The following is a 19,930-nucleotide window of genomic DNA, read 5'->3' on the forward strand; positions in this document are numbered from 1 at the left end:
CATTTGGGCAGAGAGCTGCTCTGGGAAGGTGGCCATGAGATGCCTAGAAACTTCTTTCGTCAAACAACATTTATCAAGATTTGAATATCACAAGCTCTTGCCACCTAAAATTAGTTCTCAAAAGGCGTACCTACAGAGGCTCCCTGGGGAGTGCACACGGTAACAAAAAAGAGCACGGAATTCTGGGTCCATGTACCTGAACTGAAATCTAGCTACATGACTAATTACTCAAACCCTCTAAGGTTCATTTGACCAGTGCCTAAAATGGACACTATTATCATCCTCACTGGGCTCCTGTAAAGATTGCCTGAAATAATGTCTATGGAGCACCTAGCAGAGGAGCTGGCAACTTGTCAGGCACTCAGAAAACACTGGTTTTCTTTCTTCCCTTCCCACTGATAATTTATTTACTGGGAAAGAAACAAAATGTAATACACGGTACTCAAGGAATTTCCAGGATAGTTGGTAAGGCAAAAGTCATACCCACAAAAGATAGATAGCTATGAATAACTGGGTAAGATAAATACCTAGCCAATGGTATGATTCATAGTGCTATGAGAGTAGAAAAGAAAATAACTACCACTGGTAGAGAGAGCAAGGGAAGGCTTCCTGGAAAAGGCAGAATTTGAGTCAGAGCTTTGAGAATGGGTGGGAATGAAATGGACAGAAGGAAGCGGGTAGGGCAGGCCAAGCCAGATAGGTACAAAAGAAGTACCCAATGGGAATGTAGAGGGCAAATTCTGGTACTATGCCCAGACTGATCTTGCTGGAAAAGTTTCTGCATATCGGAAGAGCTAAACATAAGGCTTTTGGTAATTGGTAATGGGGCTTAATAAGCTGGGCTAAGAAATTGGTCTTTATCTTGTAGATAATGGAAAGCTGGTGGCGGTTTGTGAGCAGGAAAAAGCATGGCCAAATAATATCATCTAGAAAGCCCGCAAGTATACCACGTTCACTCCAGTGTTATGAACCACGCTGCTGTGGAAAAAAATCCCTTTCATTATACTAATACTTAGTAAATCACTGAAGACCTACTTCAGAACTCCAAGGAAAACATTTTATGAATCAAAAGCTAAGTACAATATGTTAGCAATTAAATGAGATAACATAATAGCCGAGGCAGAACCACAGTTTTCCCCACCACAATTTCAAGCTGCTGCAGAAAGAAATGCTTATATCATCTTCCAAGTTATCAAGCCATTTTGTTTTGATTTTTGGAAGGCAGAAAGAGAGGAAACGAGAAGAGTGTGGAGGTCAAGAAGATTCCAAGCTGTCTATTCTTTAATCAGAAGGAATTACTAAGGACAGTTATAAAAGAGATCGGCTCAAAACAAAACCAGCCCGGGGATGGGTCTTACGTTACTACAACTCACTTCTACTTCAGAACAACAAACGAAGGTGTGTAGTTGGGAAAGAAACTCCCACCAGCGCTCTCTCTGCCGAAGTTTCCGGTGCATACCTCCCACTGCTACTTTATTTACTGCAGCTGGCCAAAGTTTTATAGCCTGTTTCATGTATTAAAATTCAAATGTGGAAAACATTACCAGTATCCTCCTTGAATTTTTTTTGTTGTTGGGGGGGGAAAGGGGGGCGGGTTTTTTTCCTTCCCCTTCAACTTCCTTTTTATTGTGGAATGTATCAAATGGTCAAAGGCTAACTTCAGACTGACTAAATTCAAAAACTATTTCCTTTGTTCTTATGTTTTTGTTTGAAAATTCATGCCAGTTTGCACAAGGAAAGAAACTGACAATCCGATCTCTTTCACACACATTAGAGTTTTAGGACGAGGGGCTCAGATGCTGTGGACCCGCTGAATATTTTCAAGAAGAAAGGAGAAAGACTGCATTTGGTTTAAAGGGGAGCAGATTGTTGCCATGTCACACCCCTGGAGTCAGTCTATTATCTGGTTGGCTCTGTGGTTGCCCTTGATTGAATTATAAATGTCTTTAGAAGAGTGAGCAGGAACTTTTCCTCATCAGCAAAACTAGCAGCTTTATAGCTTCTGAATAATTTTTCAGAATAAATCAAAGATGTTACCGTGTAATATTGGCGAATTATTTTTTTCTATTGCTCTGTCCCATTCTCTCCCTTTCCCCTCCACCTAGGTCAGTCCAACCTCCCATCTCCAAAGATGATTCCAGTCTCTTCCTCCTATCCCATCTTTGAATCAAAGAGGAGGCAATTCAAAGGTCATATAGTTCCAAAAGCATCTATGTATAGTTTATTCTTTTAAAGAACCACTTAACTTACATCTGGTATTTTAGAGCAAACTTTACATATTTATGGAAAAAACTGTCTCTGAAGCAATGCCCTGGGTGCATGTTACATCCGTTTAACATATGCAAAACGAACACAGCTAGAGAAATTAAACCATTTTTCTCTTGATTGAGAGCAGATATACAGAAATGGTTATAAGTCACAGATCTGGCTTTTAATAAAGCCAGATTTCTTAATTAAAAGCAGTATTGTTTAAACATTGTCGTTAAAAAAAAAAGAGCTGTACAAACCAAAATCTCATATTATATGCATCCCAAGTGTATTTAACACGTTACCTGAGGCCAAGCTAAATTAAAATCTAGATTTTCCTTTTGTAAACTCTTAGCGACTGCCATGAATAGACAAACAATTTTTATTCAATGATGAATTTTTAGGGTAGAGGTCAAGGAAAAGAAAAAAAGAAAAAAAATGATTTAGCTTTGGCATTGAAAAATATCTTTCTACATTTTAGAAGTGAGTTAATTGCTTCTATTAATAAGCCAGTATTTTTGGTTTCAAATTGGTTGCAGGTTTCAATAATACACTGCCCAGGATGGTACTCTTAATCTTTGTATTTTATTAAGAGAAAATGAAAGGAGGGCAGAAGAATACCATTGAGTAAGAACTTAAAGAGGCTCAGAATAACCTGTAATTATTTTGCATTCTCTTTTCGGAATCTTCTTTAAACAAGAGATGCTATACTAATAACGAAAGATAGATCTTCGTCCAAGCAACTTTTTAAGAGTCTATAAGGTATGAAACAGGACACTAATGTGTGGGATGCCCTGGCGGGAGTTTGTAAGGAGCAGAATTACACAGAATCACTGGTAAAGTTAAATTCTCCACCCATTCGCTCACCTCAGTAATTGTCACCACTTAATATTTTGTTAGGACTTTTTCTGAATCTTCCTAATCAGCCAACCAAACAATACACCCCCAATTCCTTTCCAAAAGTAATGGGCAAAACTGAAATTCTAATTGTAACATAGACAGATCTGCTTAAATATTATTCAAACAAAGACATTCATAAATAGGTAGTGGTAAAACTACAATATATATTAAATTACTCAGTCCCACTTATATATTTAGACAGCCAAACACATCATATATTTCTACATCCATACTCAGAATCAAAAGACATCAATTTGGCTTCTTTAATAAAAGAAAATTTTCAACCTATTTGTCTCTGAAATGCCTGTCAAGTAACACGAACATAAGTTGGGTCCTTTAGCCGAAGTCACCGAGATGAAGAATTTAAAACACCAGTAATGACTCAGCAGTTCACTGCTAGGTATATGCTGAAAAAGTGAAATGAAAACCTGTGTCCACACAGAAACTTGTACATGAAAGTTCACAGGAGCAATATTCCAAATAGCCAAAGAGTAGAAACAACCCAAATACCCATCACCTGATGAATGGATAAATAAAATGTATATCCATACAATGGAATATTGTTTGGCAATAAAAATGAATGACACTGATATGTAATAAAACATGTATATGCCTTGAAAACATCATGCCAAGTGAAATAAGCCAAGAAGGAAAGACCACCTCAAACTGTATGATTCCATTTATAGGAAATGTCTAGAGTAGACAAATGTATAAAGACAGAAAGTAGATTAGTAGGTGCCGGGGCTGCGTGAGGGAAGAAAAGAGAGGGACTGCTAATGGATATGGGGATTTCTTTTCTTTTTGCAGGGGGCAAAAATGTTCTCAAATTAGACTGAGTCTTAGTCGCACAACTCTATGAATATACTAAAACATACTGAATTACACACTTTAAATGGGCGAATTTTATGTTAAGTGAATTATATCTCTATAAAGCCATTTAAAGAAGAAAAAGCAGCAGCAGCAGTATTTACACTTGAAATTCTAATTCTATAAGGTAAGTATAGAGTCTACAAATTTCATCACTTACCATGAGTGAATGTCTGTTGGCTGAAAGAAGACCGGTTCCATACCCTGAGCCCAGACCACCCATTGCTCCATTATGAGAAGGTCCAATGATTCCATGCATGTCCCCATGACCACCAGGCATAGCTGTGGATGGGCCCACTGCATGATTCCGGAGAACGTGAATAGCATCATCCAGTCTTTCTAAACGATCTTCAATTCGGCTTTGCTGTTGGTCAATAAATGATGTGAAATTTGATTTAGTTTGAAATGCATGCATAGGTTATATAAGTAAAACTTAAGTTGACACAAACCACACTTTGGGTTTCTGAATATATGTTTCCAATAAAGTCTGTTTCCTTAAAACGAGAACAAAAATAGTGTCCTTCCTAGAAAACTGAAAAAAAGTTAATGTTATAATTATAGTGTTATTTTTCATTAACAAAGTAAATTCAGTAATTCTTCTAGGACATTATAGTGTATGTATGCTATACTATATTGCATTAGCTTGAAAGAGAACTTAGATTTAATTTAGAAAAGAAAAACATTTATTGAATTTAAGGAACATTCTGGTAGGCGTTAGTTAACGATTTCAAACGACTAACAATGGAAAGATGACCAATTTACAGTTTCCCAACTAAATTATCTTCTTGAAGGCATATTTCCTTGGTCTCCTCCGTGGCATATGATATAACGCTAAGTGTCATGTCAGCGACAGGTAAATGCATACAGACTGTAATTTATTCAGAACTATCAATTTTTACCCATGTTTCTTGATTTCTATCTATTATCACCATCTTGTGTGTGCGTGTGCGGGGCCCCAAGGGGAAATCAAAATGGTTACAGGAAAAAATTACAAAAATTCTGTTACCCAAAGTAGTATGAGATTTCAAGACTGAAGAACCACAAAGACTTGGATCAATTGTTCTCCAGGCCTTCTAACTGATTTCAAAGCCCCTAGTATAGTATAGAATTCACTACCTTATACAATTAAATTATACAATTAAAAACCAAGAGACCTTTTTTCTTCATTCCAGCCATCAGGATTCTAGCTTTCTGCAACCAGATAAAGTCTATACTTATAGTTTTTGGTGAAGAAAAAGGACATGTAGATGTGTATTTATTTTTCTCGGTGTGATCAATAATGATATCAAATAGACATCTGCATTATCATTCTTTAGGGTGTACTTTAAAATACACCATTTCATTGGACACTCATTCTACATGTGTAAGGCCTACATGTGTATATCTTTTCCATATAGATATGCAAATGAGGCTCAAAGAAATTAAGTGAGTTGATTACTCAGTGTCACACTGCCAGGAAATGGTAAATCAGGGTAGGACTCTCAAAAGTCTTTTGACTTCAAATCCAGTGCCTCTTTGTACCAGATCATGCTACAATTCACTTTGATGTCCAATAGGCTGTGCAAACAGATGTATCAGCTCTACTGCATGAGAAAAACAATTTCTATGATTCTACACCGACGGGAAGAATGTGTATCTAATATAGTTAGTCTATGGTACTCAGCACTCTGACTTGGTGGGCTTTGGTGTTAAGGGAGCTCCCCTACACTCCCAGCTCTGTTACTTATGTGACCTTGGAAAAGTTGCTAAACTTCTTTGAGGCTGTGCTTCTTAATTTATAAAAACGGGAATGACAATATATACTTCCAAGTGTAAATGTAAACATGAAAAGAAATAATACAAGTGCCTATCTTCCTTGCTGGCTCACAGCTTCCTGGTGGAGAGAGAAGTTTCTGCTAGCAAAACCCCTCTTGAGTGTTGCAAATACAAAGAGAATTCAAGCTGTAGCTCACAACCGTAAACCTAGTCTTTAGAGATCTATAGTTGGGCAAAACCCAGTTTTGATAGATGGGTCCTAAAGAATAACTGATGGAGGTAAACACTTAAAACACCTATGCCTTATTTGGATGTGGGCTGCAGATTAACTGGGCTAGGTAGGTGGTGCATATGCTGTCTCCCCCTGTGGTTGCTTTTCGTGGCTAAAATGCATAGCTGGATGACTGACACACCACAGCAAGGAAGGGCACAATGAAGGGGGAAATCCACTTTCATATTTTCATTTTTAGATCTTCCTTAATTTAAATAGTAAGCCAAAGGGAAAGGAAACTGAACCACTGACAAGACAACATTAAGTTAGATAGATAACTTTACGCCTTCTTCCATGTTCTATCTCAAAATATGGAGGAAAAAAGCGAAACTCAACCCTGAGGAACAGAAGAGCTCCTTGCTGCTCCCCCTCCCCATTTGATTCATATCTAGACAAAATACTGCACAGGGCAGTGCTGTTTCATGCATATTTCCAGCCCCATCCACTGCGAGCTGAGAAAGACTAGAGTGCCAGACACTGAATCATCATGTGAGTATTTATAATATTAATTACACCCATGGAGATTTTCAGCAAGTCCCTACTGGAAGAGCAGGCATTTAACGATATTACTAGATTTCTATGAGAACCAAAGTGACAGTAGGCTTTGTATTTAGAGGTCAAAAGGAAAACTACCAACCAGTTATTCTGGAAAGCAAAGCAGAGGTATATAGACTCTTCAAGTGTTCCAGCTATGCAGTTTTGCTGGAATTCCAGAACTCTCATATCAGGGAAGTTATTTAATCGTTGACAGGGATCTTTCCCAAAGATGGGGAGGAGGCCATTATCCTTCTAGGGTTTTTAATTTCTTATCTGATCCTAGATGTTTAGAGCCCTGGGGCTTACACTGTAGTAGTATCTGGGTGACAATCTACAAACGAGAACAAGCATAATCCCATAACAGGCTCTCAGCAAACTTGTGTGCTTAACATCAACCTAAAGTTCTTATTAGTGAAAATAAGAATCTTGGAGAGTGAACTAGATGCCAAAAGAGAAACACGGTCTGAAAATGGCTAAAGGAGAGATGAGCGTGTAAGACTTACCAAAGAGTGTAAGGGTCCTTCATAATTAGGAGATGATGAGGCCTGTCCTCCATTTCTAGACCAAACAGCTGTGCCTGCTGATAGTAAAATGGGAATTACAATGAGATCCATATAATCTTAAAAATAATCTCACCAGCATCTTAAACAGTTCTTTCAGCAAAAGCAACACTGATTTTTCATTTGGACAATGAGGTAAATGCATGTAACCTTCCCATATAAGAATTTTTAGATGAAGAGAACATTTTAAATGTAAAATATGGAGACCTTACATAGACTCAGAATTCTCTCAGGCTTCCTCCTCTGAGGGGACATTTAATTGATTCTGAATTTGAGCCAGTGAAGGTTCCTGTGGAAGGAAAACTATCACCACATAGTCAAGGGACTTTTAAGAGCTCAAAGTGGGGTTTTTTTTTTTTTTTTTTTCAGATCTTCACACAAGGACAGTTTCTTAAACCAAAAGTCTCTCACCAATGAGAAACAGCTTTGCTATTCGTTCTTAAAATGATCCTTAAGAAGGGATGAGCCTTCAGAAACTATTTAACGGAATAAGATTAGTTGGCAGGGATCCATTAAACCAGAAATTTAAAAACTCAATATAACAACAGTTATAAGTAAGTAGTTTCTTCCGGAAAAAATAATTTTTTAGGATCCACTAACTTGAAGGTAAAGAGAGATTGCTGCTATAATAAATATTACATGTCTAACCTACAAAATAAAAACAACTTTTAAATTTAAAATAATATACATTTGGGGTAGAAAACCAGGACCCCAAAAGTGTCATGCTTTAGTCTCTTTCTTCTAGAGCACTGCCATTTAGGTTTAGGGTATTTGTGGCATTTTCCCAAATGATTTGTGCATCATAACTTTCTCCTCCCATCATTAACCCAGAAGAGGAGTGGCAGAAGGGTGAGCCCCAGATTCTTGTCCAAGCTCTCAGATTGCTACTGGTGTAACCTCAGCAAGTCATGGACCCTGTCTAGGCCTTAGCACACTCATCTGTAAAATCAGAGCATTTGAATATATTACTTGTTCTCAAACTTTATTAGACCATAGAATTGTTTTTTCCAAATTATTAAACAGATGAAATCAGAGCCACTTTGTTTGAAATGGGGAACTTGGAGTTCTCCCTGCTCAGATGCCCTCATCACCTGCCTCACTGGGCTGGAGGTTGTCTCAATCCTTCTTTGGTTCTGGACATTGACACTTGTGATCATTTTCCAGAGCCTATAATATGCTAGTGAACCACAAGTATATAACAATCCTGAATCTTACTTTGCATTTCTGTCATGGGCAATGTTTCATTGCTGTTCCATTATCCTCTTAATATCATCTCTATTTCTTCCCAGCTTCAACTGTGTCTCTACGGACATATGGACTTCAAGGTCCTGCTACCACGCTCTCTATTCTGTAACCCCCTCATGTGGATGAAGGTTTGGAAAAGGCTGATGTTGATTCCCACCTGCACCACGGCCATCACCTCTGAAAGCTGTGTGGCAGTCTGAAACCTCCCATTCTCTACCAGAGAACCCAGTGTCTAATGGGCCATGTGAGCGCTACGTGCAGAGAATAATATAGGGTTCGAGGAGGCAATTTTTAGGCAAGTGATTCCACTATAAATTACAGTAAGGTCAGGTTTCAATCAGGTACAGATGTGATTTAGTTTTTTTTGAGAAGCCACCTGTCCTCTTTCCAAAGAGCAAAGACACACACCAGACAGGGCCTTCTGGAAACATTTATATTGGAAGGGCAATGAGCCTCTTAAACGGACCTCTGAAAAGTGAAATGCTTTACTAAGATAATTCAACAACTTATAATTTTCCTATTTGAAGCCATAGGTTATGTTAATTTGTTGTATTTTAAAGGTAAACATCCCCTTTCACTCCCCACAATTACTTCACAATTTATTTACCAAATTATGGCTTTCCTCAAACATTTCAATGCCATGGAAAGTCTATGGGAATTTGGAAAGTCTAAAATTTCTGTAGGAATGATCCTTTTGAATAGTCTATATTCGATGACTATATATAGTCTATATTTATATTCATGGCTATATTAACAGGGTTTTCCCCTTTGAGATGCTTCGTTGGAATATATTACTCTGTTGAGTGTCTTCTACAGAGCTAAGAAAAGCTTAAGAAATACATTTTCCATATGATTGTGTATTCTAAAAACATCTAATTTTTAAGAAAGGTTTTGGATGTACACAGCTGTATGTCACACGGCAGTCTCTCCCTCCCACTCCTTTCTATTTGTCTGTTGGGGGATATTATGTTTTGAGCTTTTGGAGGGAGCGGGTTTCCATCTACTAGAACAGGAAGTACAAGGGGGAAACCATTCTCATGAACTGGTACTATGATGGAATGGGCTTTAAAGTACAGTACCTGAGAGAGAAGGAGGAGAGCCAACAGGAGTTGAAGGGTTTGATGAAAAGCTGTTGTTAGTGTGATCTGGAGAATAGATCTTAAAACAGTGGGGAGAAAAAAAAAATCAAACCCTCATTCATTAGGAGTAAATCATCAACAACTTGTTAAACGACAAAGTGTCAGTGCAATTTGTTTAAAAATGATCAGTTACAAAATATATTTAACAATCAACTATATAGCACCAATAGTCTAAGACGAAAAACTTAACACAATTTCTTTAATTTTTCAAAAGAAGAATTATTGAGGTCCTAGAAGGTAGTGGGGAAAAAACTGGACTGGGGGGGTCAGCAGACTTCAGTTCTAGTCCTTTTCCTATCAGGGCTGTGTGGCCATGGGCAAGCCAAGCAGATACTCGAAACCTCCCTTCCTTCCTCCACAAAAAAAGAGGGCAGACAGTATCATCTCTAAGATTTTTGTCCAACTCTTTCTTCACTATGACTAAGCCATTTCATTCCAAGGCATAAGAATGCCCAAATTACATAAAAACTTTTACTTAGGTCGCAAAGCTCACAGAAATCAAACTTCTTTTATGCTCCCAAAGGTAAGAAAAGACAAACTGAAGAGATAAAATGTTCGAACAACAAATCTCCAATTACATTTGCAAATGACCATGTTTAGCTTTTGAAGACAATAAATAAGATGGGCCACGTTGTCACTAGTGAACATGCAAGAAATGTTGAATTCTAGTCTCCTGGCACCGGGGGAGGCAAGGCAGAGAAACTGAGTCCCCAGGTGCCAATAATGTGACAAGGCCTCAAGGACCTCAGTTATGATCATTTTTTTAAAAAATGCCTTTTCTGAAGTGTTTTAGAACTGCCCCTTGCAAAGTCAGTCTTAGCTGGTCAATGGGTACCCATGTGCCTTTAGAGAAAAAGAAGAAATCAAGAGAGAAGATCTATGCACCTAAATGCCCTGAGAACATCCACAAATCCATAATTGAGGACTGCTTAGTACCACAGTAAGGAGACAAGATGGAGGAGACCAGCCACAAATGGGAAGCTTCAGACTCTCTCCTCACATTTTCCCATGATCATTATGCAAGAAGGCTAGCATTTCCAAAAAAAATCAAAGCTATTTGCCATTCATTTTCTAAAATTCCAAATGTCCACTTCTGATTAAAGTTCACCCTTCTACAATGGTGCATATGAAGTCCAAAATCAACATTGCCTCACCGAAGCAAGTGCTTTGCCCAGAGCATCTCCAGTCTGGGAGCTGCCTGCTGCCCCGCTTCCTCTATTTGCTGCAAAAACAAAAGGCAGAATATGAAAAACCAGGCAGTGAGACGTCTAACAATTCTCTATTCCTGGTCCATTTACTCACAATTTAATTGCATTTTTAATGCTAATTACAACACATTAATCTTTAATTAGCATTAATTTGTTTGCTGAGGTAGATGTCAAATATATTCATGTTACATTTTTTACAGATAAAATATAAACGTGACACCTTGGTTTCAAGATAAAGTGTTTTAGTTGCTATTACTTTCCCCCTTGCTGCTGATGAGGAGTGAGTGTGGAATGGTGGTAAGCGAGCATATGAAGTTCACTGCAAGAAGTGGAAAGCACTTTCAGGTCTCTCAAATCCTCAAAGTTTGGCTTTTCTTTATATTTTATACACTAAATTGAATTATCTTCATGAATCACTTATATCTTCTTTCAAATAAAAAAAATTGATACATAGCAAAATGAGGTACTCCTCTCAGAGTTCCACAGTAAACAAACAAAACATCTAATAGGTCTGACTTCCTGGGAGAGAAAATAATTTTTAATATCTTAAATAACATATATTCTCCACATATTTAAGCCTCTGTTGACATTTTAAAATTTTGAACTATTATGCTACTAAAAGTGGATATGTCCTCAAATTCCAGAGATAAAGTCACGTGTACATATTCACGAAGCTATCTCTATCATCTTAAAACCTTTTTATCAACAAATAGATAAACAAAGAGTACTGTTAATAAAAAGATGTAGATTCTAGTATATAATTTAATGCCAGCTCTATTTAACAGTATTAATACAATGCCTACAACATTTGGTATGTTACATTTATTAAGGCCTCAACATTCGCAAATAGCCACGGTATTTAAATAAAACCTATTAAACTCCAGGAGATGTAAAATAAGAAAAGGAAATTTTAAATCAGCCGATTTAATCCAAGTAGAATTTCATTGTACATTTATATAATTTTCAAAAATTCCCAGCCCTATCCTTGAGCCAGGAGAGCACCCTTGCTGGCAAATGTCTGTTTCCAGATCTGTAAAATGGAGTAGTGGGGTCAGATCCCAAGTGGTCAAATTCTCTGCTTCTTTACGTTGCAATTTCCTTCTCCTGACCTCTGCTTAGCATAGTTAAATTATGCTTGTTATTTTTATATATTTACATGTTGGGTATGTCAGTTAGATAATCTTTTGATGTGTGCCTTATTTGGTTAACAAAATCCACAACCATATTCATTCGTTAATTACTAAAACTGAAAGAAAACTGATATGTGATTAAAAAAAAAACAAAACACAGTCACCTTCTGACAAAGCCTATTCTTTTTCATATCACAAATTCATACTATTAAAAATATCTTGGTTATTAGCACTCAGGATTATATTATAAGCAAATTCTTTGAAATGAGCATCTGACATTATACAGATGAGCTAGTGGAAGGAATTCACAGATATCAAGAGTATTAAAAATACTTAATATAAGAGATAGCTGAAATTACATCTGGTGTGAAAGTGAAAATTTCTGCTTTAAGGAGTTCTTTAAAAACTAAAAACAAAATAATAAAGATTTTTGAAAATACAGAGAGCAGGAACTTTTTGCAGTATGTATTACCATGGTATTTGGGGGCAATTATACATATATTTCTTCCTAGAGGCAATATTATCACACATACCTAAAAATTAGATTTATCAGTTAAAATAATTTGTGATATCTGCTTGATTAGAAAACAGATCTTCAAGAAATGAAAGTTCAGAGCCACACTGGAAAAAATTACAATATCTAATAAAGAATTTAAACCCAAATAGGACAAGATATTGTCTCAATTACAGTTAAAGTTTGCTACCACAGTAGCTTTCAAAAGATTAATTCTTCCTCTGAGCAAATTTAAAGTGAAGGTAAGTGTTTAAAAATATATTTTCATGAAACCAAACAGAAGGAATTGAAAACAAGAGACATATTTTAGGAACATTTAAAAAATAAACTATATTCAGCTTAAAAATCACACTTGAGAAGAGACAAGATATGATCACTACGATTACTTTCATTGTAGCCATTCCTAACTAAATGTTCTATTAGTGCCTATTTTAAAGAGGGAGATAGACGTTAGGACCGAGGAAGCAGAAGAAAAATTAGAATCAACTCCTTACCTCATGTTGTCATGAAAATGTTTCAGAAAACTACAAAGGCTACTCATGGAAGCCACTGATAAGAACAGACTATTTTTTAACTTGAAGCCATTCTACCTTGCAGCAGCTGGAGAGCCAAACCCAGGGCTTAAATTTCAAAGCAGTTTATTGGGGCCAGTCTGCCCTTTCGCTTGGAATGCCTTTTGTTCTGTTCCAGGAAACGTCGGAGGAGACACGTTTTCAAGAGTCCCTGAAACATGTTAAGCTACGTGGGTTTTTCTCTTAAAGATTTCTCTTTTTATTCATGTGACTGATATGTCAAAGGGCATAAGTAATCAGAAAGTGAATATATTTTCAATGCTCAAATGGCATAATTTCTACTGAGTAATGGGTCATGTTTAGCAAAACACACTTCTAATTAAACTTGTGCTCATCAAGTCCACCTTTTCGTCTTTAATGTAACAGGATTTGATTACTATTCTAGGCCTGAGTTTTTGTCAACTCATATTACTGGAAGTTACCAAAATGCCTATATAATAGAAATAAAGATAAAACTTTTGCCCCTACTTGGTAAAGACTGGATCGATTTCTCAAGCTATCTTAGCTCTAATCAATTTCTCTTGCTCAAGAGAAGAAATAATCAGTCTCTAAGTAGGGCTGTAACATAAATATGAATAGAAGATGAGCGGTTATTAAGAGGAACTGTAATTTTGTAGGAGGATTCAACACTGCCAGCCACCCAAGCATTGTTCAGATGGCTTGAACACAGGTGCTGTTGCTGGCTAGAAGATGGAGCAGAAAGAAAGGTTTGGTATCTTCGGCTACATGTTGGACCACCCTTGTTGTCAATCCCACTTCGGGGAAATGGCAATTCCCATTAGAACACACCCTAATCAAAACACCAGGATGAGCAGTGCCTGGGGATCGACTACTGAAAATCAGAATTTGGAAAATGTGTTACCCCTTTATTGCATACCCATAACCTCTGGCTGGAAACATCATGACAATATAAAAGGAAGAAGAAATGCAATTCATAGTATATCTGCCTGAAAGAAGATGACTGCTTTAAAATTTTGTTTTTCTGAACTGTGTCCAAATGACCCCCATGTTATTAAACTATCAGAAGCAGCAGAACAATGCCATGAGCTTGTCTATAAAGATGACAAAAGAAGGAGGATTTCCAGCACTCCCACTACGTATAATTTTAGAATAAAAACTCAAATGTAAGCTCCAATGCACTTATTTTCAGCAGGAGGGACTCCTAGGAATTCAGGGGGGAAGTTGGGCCCCATGACCATGTGCAGGAAATGGACGAGGAGACTTAAATCAAACTAGTTTATTGTTCTCTGTTGGTGGTCTTTGTAACTAAGATGCCATGACACTGCTGGATAAAATTCATATTACTTTTACACTCTGCCTATTCATCACTCAGCTGTATTTGAAGGCTCAAGATTCTCGTAAAGGACAAAGTGAATATTATGTGACTATTCTAATAATAAAATTACTGTGAAACTAAGTCCTCAAGAGGAAATGGACATTATGTTTCTACTGGAAAAGCCACACACTAAAATGCATCATGTCATACAAACATGTCATTAGAAGTGAAAGTTGTAAGCCAGATTAATTCATGAAACAGATAGATATCCCAGGGTAATCTTTAGCATATGTTGTACTAAATCAATCTTGGTAGTCTGTTCCTTCAACACTGTTTGGTTTGAGGTTTAAAAACATGGGAAATACCATGAATTAGAAAGCAGGCCAGTTAAAGACTAATAAAACAATGATAGTTATTATAACCATTATGCGAGTTGTATGCCCAGTTCCCTGGGAGGGGAAGGGAGGGCGTGTAGCCCCAGACCACAAGGGGTCACCCCCTGGGAATGTATACAAATGGTATTTCCCAGTGGGGAACTGGAGCACTCCCCTCCTTGAGTAGTCTGAGGGGACTGTGCTGTCACGGTACGGGGTCCTTTTTTCTATCCTCTATAGCTGGTATCTAATCACTTACTACACTTCCTCCTCCGTATGCATGCTCACATGCAGAGGCATTGGTCTGTTACTGCTTCTGAAGAGCTTTAGGAATAAATTCGAAAAGCTCCGATGGTGGTAGTTTCTGAAGCCCCCAGACTTTAGCTTCTCTCCTTCACTGGGTGCTACACCATTTGAACTACTAGGAATTCACCCCGTGTGCCATCCATTACATTCATATAATTCCAGGGTGCTTAATAGACTCTTGCAATTCAGAAATGTCTAACGTAATCTCCAGAGCTTGCTGGCAAGGCTTCAGAGAAAAGTCGTGGACTATACACCACAAGTAAAATATTTTATTCTACAATTCTCTGGAAAATCCATGGATGAACGAGACACTTAAAAAAATCATTAATATAGACTAAGCAAGCTTTGTCATTCCTAAGCATTTCTCAAAAAATGATATTGGGATTTAAAGGGCAAAAGAAAACAAAGCAAGAAACAATGGTCACTCCTCCAAGTCAAACGCAAGCCATTCCCCAAACCTCAGTGAGCATCTGTCAAGCATCTTTGAGATGCAGAGGACAGAATCAGAAGCAAATGAGCATGGTTCTCGAGAGGTTACTTTCTGATGGTTCTAGAACTTACACCTCACTCCACATTTATTTTACTGTTCTATGATCAGTTCAGGACAGTTGAGTTGACTGCCAGGAAGACACATTATAACATGAAACTGAGAGATGCGGCAATGATCTTCTGAATTGAAAAAGCAGCTTCCTAAGACGTCATCGCCATTTATGAGAACATTGCATTGCCTTGCAACTTTTCACCAAGAAAACTCGAAAAATGTGATGTCCATGTGTTAGTGCTCGAACCCCATTCTTACGGCATTAGTATTGCTCACAGTCATTTTCTACAGAATCATGTGTGTAATCTCAAACATGTGTCAGGCTATGTGTTCCCTATTTACCAATTATTTAATTAGCTCTGTTTGTTCTTTGAGATACAGGCAATGTAATATTTCTTTATTTCCTGCATTTCAGAATGAGTGAGTAGATGCCAAATATTTTCAAAAGTCTACAGATGTATCCTATTAGTCCACACTGTTTGTTAGGGAAGTGTCACTAACATCAGAAGAGAAATCTTCTTGTTACATAGACATGCTGCCATCTCTGACTTCTACCACACTCTAATAATCGAACCAAAACCTAAGAGAATAAAAGTGCAAAGAAATCTGAGCTACTCAGATACCGTGTGATACTAAGGCTTATGATCACACTTAAATTTTCCTCTGTATTTTAACTTAAGGAATTAGAGGACATATTATGTTAAGGGAGAACACCCTAGACTATTCTCCCTTGAAGTAATCTTAAAGTAATAACTGTATTTATATGCAAGTTAATAAAAGGTCTGTTCCTCCACAAAGCTGAATTACCATGTCTACTTAATTCCTGAAAAGATTATAAAGCTTTCTCACATTCTGCTAGTAGACTGTAGCAAGAACACCTATGATTATGGAATAATTTATGTAATAAAATTGTTCCTAAAAACCTTTTCCTGGTTCCAAAAATCTCATACTTTTCCCTTTTAAAATTTTATCTCCTTTACTATTGTCTAAACCCTCCCTCCACTTAAACAGGACCCTGTGGTCGGTATAAGTTAAGCCCATCTTTAGTATACAGTTGAGCCCATCAGTATGTGGAAGCCTCTTATTGCTCCATCCTGCCCAGACTAAAGGAAGAAGCAGAGTAGACATTCCTGTTTATCCACAAGCTAATGATGAGCCAACCAGCTTACATAAAGCGAATCCCATTCCCACTGAGACTCGTGGCTTCGCTGCCCACAGCTCATGGAGGACGATCACATCATCTCATAATAGCTTTCTTCCCAAGTCGTAGTGCCTCTCCCACAGGAAGACTGTTGTGCAAATAATCAACAAAACTTTTTTTCAAACAGTGCTGAAGCCTGTTTTCCTCAACTCAAGCTTTTGCTCCACCTTTATACCTTCCTAAAAAAGAAAATTACTCAAACCACAAGTAGACAGGAAATCTGTCGTGTAAGAGGATGAATGACCGGTCATCCTTCTTTATAAGTAGACCTCATGACTACAGAAAGGGGCTTTCCATTTGTCAAACCACACTGAAGTGAAATATGCTTTTCTCACTCTTTCAGTTCTGCACTTCTTTCTTTCTTCTTGTTTTTCAAATCTGCCCAAACTGCATTGATACTAACAAAACTTCCCCATATGACCTCTGTTCATAGCTCTCCAAGGTCAAACTGATGCAACACATTTGTAGAAGCTCTGTTAGGAAAAGTTACAGAAATGGAAACTCTTTCCTAAATTTGCTTCTTAGTGAGACATAATGCCAAGGGCTGCTACATGGCTCATCTCAAGTGTGAAATATATTATTGAATAAGCAGTGAGTGTATTACTTAGGCAGAATTATATTTGCAACATTTCAAAACACATCTCTTCTCTTTCATCAAAAACTCTCCCACATAAGTGATTCACACCACTTTCCAAAGTTCCACAGACTATCTAAGGAAAGGGAAAAAACTGCAAAGAGCTAAGAGAATCAACGGCAGGCTTATTCTGTCACACATTCTTCTCTCTAAAACATACAGTTAGTGTGCTCATCAGTGACCCACTGGAAGTGATCTTAAGGCCAAGCAACGTGTGGGTCTGAGCTAGAATCAGAGTAGTGGTGACCAGCGATGGCTGAGGTTTTAATAAGACCGTGGAGCATCAGGCTGTCCTGCTCATTTGAACAACAAGGTTGTCAAAGGCGGATTCAGAAGGGGGCAGCTGCTTCCTCCTCAACCCGGACTCTTTCCTCCAGGGGCAGCTGGAGATCCTGCCTAGCTCTTCCCACAAGGGCAGAGTGCTGGTGGAGGAACCATATGTCCTAGGGAGAGGACCAAAATGGACATCAAGAAAAATGAGAGGACGATGGCTCAGTTCATTTGGCAAGAGCATTCTGCTTGGGCCTTAACTCCTTAGTAAATCTGCTTGAGAAAAAGCAGTAAATAACTTCTGGCCCACTGATGCCCAGGGATCTCCTCTCCCATACGTTAGCAAACACTTCTTCCCTTCTCAAGGATTCCACACCACTGTCTCCAGAAAGCAAAGCCATTTAGTTATTAAAGATCACCTGTGAATTTCACATGAACTAGTCTTCAGAAGGTAGTGGTGTGTCATGGTTAAGAGCTTAGCACAGTGATGGGAATTTGGGAAGTGGTTAACAACTACTATTAAAAGTTTATAATATGCCCTCATCTCACTAGTCTTCAGTGGTTCGTCTTATAAAGTTGACTTTGTTCGCAGTTGACAGTGTGAGAAGCAAGGTAGGTTTAGTCTATTTAAATCCTTATTCAATCTAATGACTCACATGCACAAAGTAGACAAATTTCATTTTCTTGTGACAAAAAATTTGATTATGCTCAAGCCAATGACTCTTTCTATTTGGTTCATTTGTTTGTTCATTCAGTTATGTGACAAATATTCATTGCCCGATTGCTGTTCAATTATGAGAGGAATAAAAGAGGTCCCTTATTATTAAACCCTGACGTTGATTGTCGGCATCAGAATCGGCACTTCCATGACTCACCCATTATACTGTCTGTCCCGTTGGCAGGAGGCGTACAGGAAGAGGTGCTGTAATGGTTTGTACCACTACGGTGGAAAGTGGACATCGGAGGAAGACTGGAATTGATGTCTGCTGAGGAGTGTGATGGATAGCTCTGCAGCAAGAAGCAGAAGAAGGAGGCCATATTTAACCATCAAATATTTAGCGGGTAAGTTTTCTAATACTTCTTTCAGAACTCTCTGTTTTGCAATGGAGACAGCCCCTAGAATTTCAAAATATCCAAGAATACATCTTGCTTAGATCTGACAGCTTTCATTTCTCGAATAATAAAATATAAAGACACATAGTTGGTTTGGGTTTGCATCAAATATAGAGGAATACAAAGGAAACACAGGACACTGAGAAATGATCACGATCTTTAAACTAAAAAATTACTGCTTAAAAGCACCTTCAAGAATTCAGCAACACAAAAGACCGTCTCTACTATTATTTTTTTGTATGGCCTATTATCAAGAGAGATTCCAAGACAATGAATAAAACAACATCATGGCCCGCAGGTTTACATTATACTTCATCCTGAACTTCTGGACACTAAATAGCAGAGTAAACAATCTGAAATCCTCTTCCTGCCAAAGTGGATTATCTTTTTGAACTCCAACAAGAACAAAATGGTAACTGAAAAATTTAAAAAGCACTAATGATTAAATATCTCTCTAAAGTATCAATATGTAAAGCCTTAAATTAATGACTATGTTGAATTGAATTGGAAAAATGAACTGAGAATGACTTATTTGATTTCTTTCTTTACATGACCTCTCCATTAGCAATCTACCACATGGCTGACTATGAAAGAAGATCATCTTCTACACAGGAACGTTTGGTTTAAGGTTTGGCTTTGAGTTTGATTATTATTACTAGTTGCCCAAAGAAGTTGCTTTTCTCGGGGCGTATCACAGTGCCTGTAAGCTGGCAAATTAGTTGCTACCCATCCATCTGCTTGGGAATGAGCAGATCACTAACAGGGATATGGGTATTTACAAAAACACATTGAGCTATTTTCCTTTTCAAGATAAAAAGTAGCTTAAAAAGTTATTCTCATAGGCATGTGAAAAACATCTCTTCACATGTTTGTGCTACAGATGTGTAAAGGAAAAATATTTAAATATTTAAATTAAAATATCCTTTGTCCATATATGTAATACATTAATAGGCTATGGATCTTTATTATATCATTATTAGAGATTCTGCTAAAATTAGAGATTGAATATGGTGCTGAAAATCAGGGGCACTTAAAGACCGGGGCTTTATTCACAAGGAGTGACCCCCCCGTGTCTTGGTATTTTCCTATTTATTTTGTGAGGCTCATCTTGGGTTCTATCTCTTCCTTGAGGATTCCTTACTTCTTCCAGCTCTTCCATCATCTCTTCTCTCTGAATCCCTACTGCACTTACATTATATGCTGCCTTTCACTGCTTTCTCTTTCAAATGCATTTCCACTTATAAGGTAAACTCTTTAAGGAGAAGAAATA

General features: G+C 37.6%; 1 protein-coding gene across 50 annotated transcripts in view; it reads right to left on the minus strand.

Annotated features, from left to right (window-relative positions):
- Positions 1 to 19,930, minus strand: part of TCF4 (transcription factor 4) — a 344,026-nt gene that overhangs the window by 22,594 nt on the left and 301,502 nt on the right. For 29 of the 50 annotated variants that reach the window (XM_070275695.1, XM_023647843.2, XM_023647841.2 and 26 more), the window contains 5 exons: positions 18,423 to 18,555; positions 10,676 to 10,743; positions 9,462 to 9,540; positions 7,081 to 7,157; positions 4,175 to 4,378 (listed from right to left, as the gene is read on the minus strand). In XM_070275695.1, the coding sequence (XP_070131796.1) occupies positions 4,175 to 4,378; positions 7,081 to 7,157; positions 9,462 to 9,540; positions 10,676 to 10,743; positions 18,423 to 18,555 (561 nt within the window). The remainder of the gene's footprint in view (positions 1 to 4,174; positions 4,379 to 7,080; positions 7,158 to 9,461; positions 9,541 to 10,675; positions 10,744 to 18,422; positions 18,556 to 19,930) is intronic. The other 21 variants (XM_014727825.2, XM_070275681.1, XM_070275697.1 and 18 more) reach the window with 1 other exon arrangement.

This window comes from Equus caballus, chromosome 8 (assembly GCF_041296265.1).
Source record: "Equus caballus isolate H_3958 breed thoroughbred chromosome 8, TB-T2T, whole genome shotgun sequence".
Lineage (NCBI taxonomy): Eukaryota > Metazoa > Chordata > Mammalia > Perissodactyla > Equidae > Equus > Equus caballus.